At 55.5% G+C, this 5079-nt stretch overlaps 1 protein-coding gene across 1 annotated transcript; it reads right to left on the bottom strand.

The window, feature by feature from the left end:
* Positions 1 to 1046: 1046 nt before the first annotated feature.
* On the bottom strand, positions 1047 to 4396 carry MARCKSL1 (MARCKS like 1). Its single transcript, XM_054999917.1, has 2 exons — positions 4071 to 4396; positions 1047 to 2572 (listed from the first exon to the last, which is right to left on the bottom strand). The coding sequence occupies exons 1-2, from the start codon at positions 4173 to 4175 to the stop codon at positions 1931 to 1933; spliced, it is 747 nt and encodes a 248-aa protein (XP_054855892.1). The 5' UTR covers positions 4176 to 4396; the 3' UTR covers positions 1047 to 1930.
* Positions 4397 to 5079: the final 683 nt, after the last annotated feature.

Here is a 5079-nt window from a genome sequence, read left to right as displayed (position 1 = left end):
AGCACGCACACAGAAACATCAGGTTGGACTTGGATCATAGAAGGAACACACTAGTAGCAAGGCAAGATGGGAGATCTGGAGACAGACCACAAACACTACCCATAAAACACTAAGTACTAAGGACATGCAAACCTTTCGTAAGTACTTGAAATGGTTACTGCCTAAGCCAAGTTTTAGGTGGGTGGCAGTGTTGGTCTGCAGTAGAACAGCAGGATTTGAATCCAGTGGCACCTTAGAGACCAGCAAGATTTTCCAGGGTGTAAGCTTTTGAGAGTCACAGTTCTCTTCTTTTGATACCAAGGGATTTTTGACTCTCAAAAGTTTACACCCTGAAAATGTTGTCGGTCTCTAAGGTGCTACTAGACTCATAGTCTGCTGACTAAGCCAAGAAGTTTCTAGATGTTCATTCAGGATACAAAACAAGGTGCAGCTTCGGCATGGCCAAGTTTAATGTTAACAAGCATGACTTTAAGACAACACAAGCTGGACGGATGACAGCTTGGCTGGAAAAGGTTCAGCCAAAGCAGCTACACTTCTGCAAGGGAATATGTAAAGTTTCTCCCACAGATCTTGTCTGCAATATGGGAATACTGGCCTATCTTACAGGGCTGTTGTGAGACTTTCAAGATAAAGAGCTTTGAGGATCAGCACAACCTCCCTAGGTTTAATAGTAAAGTCACTACCATTCCCGTACCACACATACTACACCCTCTGTACTGTGATGCTGCAATTTTCCAGGCATTTAGCTGCAAGTATGCAAGCTACAAGCATGCTATGCCATATATGACTTACTTCTAATTGCATAAATCATGCTGCTTAATAGTAGGACTTAACTCTGGAACCCCCAAAGCCAGGGATGGAGCGAATCGGAGCAGATGCACAGTGTTCCTCTAGCCTAACAAATCTGGTTAGGCACACCAATCCCTAAAAAGAAAGCATTAATTCGCCCCAGTTTTTGAGAGAGTATGCTGCCCATCTACCAGTCACGCCAGGAACACTAGCAACCATTTTCAAAAGATGAAAAGACTCAACTCTAAACCATGGGGGGCAGGGGGGTCACCATTTATTCCTTTCAAATGTTACAATAAGACCCATACAACTTTTATTTAGGAGTTAGAAAAATGCAGATCAGAAGTCGGGTCATTAAAAAATTATTTACAAAGACAAGAAAACAAAAACCACATCGTATAGCCGGCACTCTCCCACCCCTTCTCCCATTGCCCCTTCAAGTCCCCCTCAATCCCCAAAGAAATTCTCCCTCTGAAGAGAAATTAAACACAGTGGACTTACACGTTTTATGGTTTTAAGCCAATAGCAAGACATTATAAAAAACTAACCAGATTAGCTTTTAAACTGTTGGTTTCTATAAAAAGCACAAAATACTTTTAAAGGAATTCAGAACCAGGAATGTAAACCGAGAGATTAAGAGAATATCCGTTTTTGAAGAAGAACGGTCAAGTTGCTGGTTTACTGGACTTTGAATAAAAGCTGCTCTGAGGATTAGTAGAAACAGAAGATCCAAGAGACCAGAACTCGGTGTTAACATCTGGATTCTCATTAAACTGAGTAAGTTCCAGTTATGTCCAGGAAGTCTTCCTCCATACAGTCTTAAGAAAGATTTAAGGAAGCCGGCTCCGAGCGGCAATAGTGGCTGTGTAGAGTACCAAAAGTATCCCAGTGGCATTTCTCTTTTTTGCTTTACAGTGTTTGATGAGGAGTGGGAAGGGAGGAAAAAAGGAAAAACTGGGTGTGAAAAAGCTTGTCAGTTCTATGCTGAACGTAGGAGAGATGTGTTTGTGTGTGTGTGTGCGGGAGTGGGGTGTATCTGTGAACAAGGCAGCAATTCCATGGGGTTACTGGAATGAGAAGGATGGCACGAAAAAGTTTTTTTTTTTTTTAAATTTTAAGTTAGGTGTACAACAGGGTGGCTCTATTCTTCCTTGGTCTCAGGAAGCCCTGCTGCAGGACTGGGCTCGGCCTCCCCTGATTTCGAGGTCTCTTCCGGCTTCCTCTCCTCCTCCGGGTCCTCCACAGGTTGCTGTTTCTCTTCCTCAGGGGGCACCTGCCCCGGGCTGCCCTCCTCCCTCGGGGCCTCTGCTTCCTGTGGAGCCTCCACAGCAGGGGCAGCGTCAACTGGGGCCACAGCCTTCTCCTCAGGGGCTTCTTCTTTGGTTGTGTCAGCCGGCCCCGTCTCTGCAACGGCACAGGCGGGGTTTTCCTCCCCCTTGGTCTCTGCCTTCCCTTGCTCCTCGCTGGGAGAGGCCACGGCTGAAGCATCACCAGCGTCCTTCTTGGCCTTCCGGAAGGAGATGCCGCTCAGCTTGAAAGACTTCTTAAAAGAGAATTTCTTCTTCTTCTTGGGGGTCTCTTTGGAAGCCCCGGCAGGAGCTGCCGCCTCTGCCTTGGCGTCTGCTCCTTCGGCCACCGGCGCAGGCTCAATGGCATCCCCGCTGCCGGTCTCTGCCTTGGCCTCTTCCTTGACTGGCTCAGCAGACCCGTTGCCGTTGAGAGGGGGAGCCTCTCCGTCGGCTTTGGGGGAAACATCTCCATTGATCTTCACGTGGCCATTCTCCTGAGGGGGGAGAGATGAAGGCTTTATTAATTCCTAGATTACAGCTCCTACTGTGGGCAGCAGGCCCCCACTAGCTCAAGAATCACGCAAAACTTCACCACTCCCAGCTCTGCTTCCAGCTAACTCGCTGTTCTACTCTCATGCAGACATCCCAACTTGGGCATTTCGCCCAGCTGCGCTTCCATCACACTACACATTGGAGGAGTGTGTGTGCCCATTTCCACCTTTTGCACTGAGGAGAGATGCTCCCAACACCAGGCAAACCAAACCTCCAGCATAAGCACATCATAATGACAGCCTGAAGGGATCACTCCCCACCCTGGAAGCCATTACAGCAGCGGTGGTCGAGAATCAGGAAAAAAGCTATGCCCGAGAACCACTGCTACCATTCCGGCTTGCTTATACCTCATAGCGAATGCACATATGTAAACAAGAAACCCTCCTTCGGCCGAAGCAACCGGGCACGGCGTCATGCAAAGCAGCGGGGCCAGAGAAGCAGCACGTACGAAATCTGGCATGCACGAGCCATGTTCCACTATCCCAACCCCACAGGCTTCCTCTCCCTTTGCATTTTCTTTCCCCCGTGCAAGGCGCTGCTCTCTTCGCCCAGCGCTGAAGGCGGGAAAAAGAGATCTGGAGCGTCCCCGTCCTGCACCGCCAGCAGGCGGCGCCCGCGCGCCATCGAGCGCCCCTGCGCGAATTTGCCAGGGCGGGGAGCGGCTCAGGCTACAATGGCGAGGGCTGGACGGCTGCGGAGCCGCGAGTCTCGCCCGCAAAGCCCGCGGGCCTCCCCGGTCGCTTTCCGCGCCCTCCCCGCCCCTTCTTGGCGCAACGAGGAACCAGATAAGTGCCCGCCGGAGCGCAGCTCTCGCTCCGCTCCCAGGTACACGCTTTACTCCGAAGTAAAATACCAGGGGACTCGACGCAGAACGGCTGCGGACTTCGTGCAAAATGCAATTCGAGGGGGAAAGCCGCGCCTCTCGCCTCGCCCCAGTGCACGCGCAAAGCCCCGCCGAGCGACGCCCCTCAAGCCCCGTCGCCCCCCGCTCAGGCAAGCCAGCTGCCGCCAAGACCGTCTCCCCCCCCCCTCGAGGAACGCACCGCAGTCCCCGCCGCCCCTCCCCACCCGGAGCCTTCCTTTGTTTCCTCCGCTCTCGGCCCCGCAACAGGCGAGCAGGACGGGAAGGGGGCGCCTCTCCGCTCGCCCGGGAGTTGCGCCGAACAAAGGCGGACCTCGCCGCCGCCTCGGCCACACTCCGCGCCCTCCCCCCAGCCTCCACGGAGGAAAGCACAATGCCAGCCCGGACGAGCGGCGGGGCAGGACCCCAGGCTTCTCTCCCCCCGCCGCCAGAAGCCGGAGCCCCTTCGAGGAGAGGAAGGCAGCGGTGCGCCCCCCCTCCCCCGCCTCGCCCCCCACCCAGCCCGCAGCGGCGAACGAGCGAGCGAGACAATGGCTCCGCTCAGAGGCGCCGAGCCGCGCCCGAGAAGAAAGCCCCACCTGGCCGTTAGCTTTGGAGGGCGAGGCGGCGCCGGCGCCCGCTTCGGCAGGATGCTGCTGGCCGACCACGTCCCCCTTGGGCGCCTTCGAGCTGTGGCTCCCCATGATGCAGGCGAGGCGAGGCGGGCTGGGCGCGCACCGGGCTTGGCTGGCCGTCGGAGGAGGGAGCCGCCCCTCTTGGCTGCGACGAGGGCAAATCCGGCGCTGGCTTGGGGGGCGGAGCGGAGCCCCCGAAGGGAGCAAGGATCGGGTCCGGCGCCTTCAGCTGCGCGACGCCCCCGGCAAGAGCCCCTCCTCGGCCACGCTGCGACGGCTGCACTGCCCGGGCTGCGCCAAAGCGCTCGCTAATAAGGGCGCAAAGGCGGGCGGGGCGGAGCCGGCACGGAGAGGTCCGCCCACTGGGAGGCACAGTCGGGGTGGGGTCTCCCCCTCCCTGGGTTTCGCCGAAGCAGGCCGCGGAGAGGGGTCGTGGGGCCCGGCGAGGCGCAAGTTGCTTTGGGCCCCGGGGTAGAGTGCCTCTGAGTATACGCAGAGTGCGCTTCGCCTCGCCGCGGCCCGCTTTCCCGCTACCGGGGGGGGGGTGTGCAGGTGATCCCTCGCGGGGGAGGGGAGCCTGTGCGTGTTTACGTAGAAGCAAAACTCGCCCCACTGCAGAGGGCCTTGCTTAGAGTTGCTCCCTGAACTGCGTGGCCGGGCTGGGCCAAGGGCATGTCCCAGAGTAGCAGGAGACAATTAAAACGAATTGGACCCGCCAGTGCTTTAAAAGAAAAACCCATTGACACCAACGAGGAAAACAAACCAACATCGTTTGCAAAAGTTTTTTGTGGGGAGGGGATATATATATCCTAAGTGTTCATTGATGGCTCTGTACATATGTATTGTCGAAGGCTTTCACGGCCGGAGAACGATGGTTGTTGTGGGTTTTCCGGGCTGTATTGCCGTGGTCTTGGCATTGTAGTTCCTGACGTTTCGCCAGCAGCTGTGGCTGGCATCTTCAGAGGTGTAGCAC

Source organism: Eublepharis macularius, chromosome 15, assembly GCF_028583425.1.
Source record: "Eublepharis macularius isolate TG4126 chromosome 15, MPM_Emac_v1.0, whole genome shotgun sequence".
NCBI classification, from domain to species: Eukaryota; Metazoa; Chordata; class Lepidosauria; order Squamata; family Eublepharidae; genus Eublepharis; species Eublepharis macularius.
The sequence above is the reverse complement of the archived record's forward strand: the minus strand, read 5'-3'. Positions and strand labels throughout refer to the sequence as shown.

What these genes read in the sequence shown, in the direction of transcription:
- MARCKSL1 (XM_054999917.1), bottom strand. Translation starts at nt 4,175, where the DNA reads ATGGGGAGCCACAGCTCGAAGGCGCCCAAGGGGGACGTGGTCGGCCAG. An exon ending in CCTCCAAAGCTAACGGCCAG is followed by an intron (nt 2,573 to 4,070) that starts GTGGGGCTTTCT and finishes CTCCCCCCTCAG; the next exon opens with GAGAATGGCCACGTGAAGAT.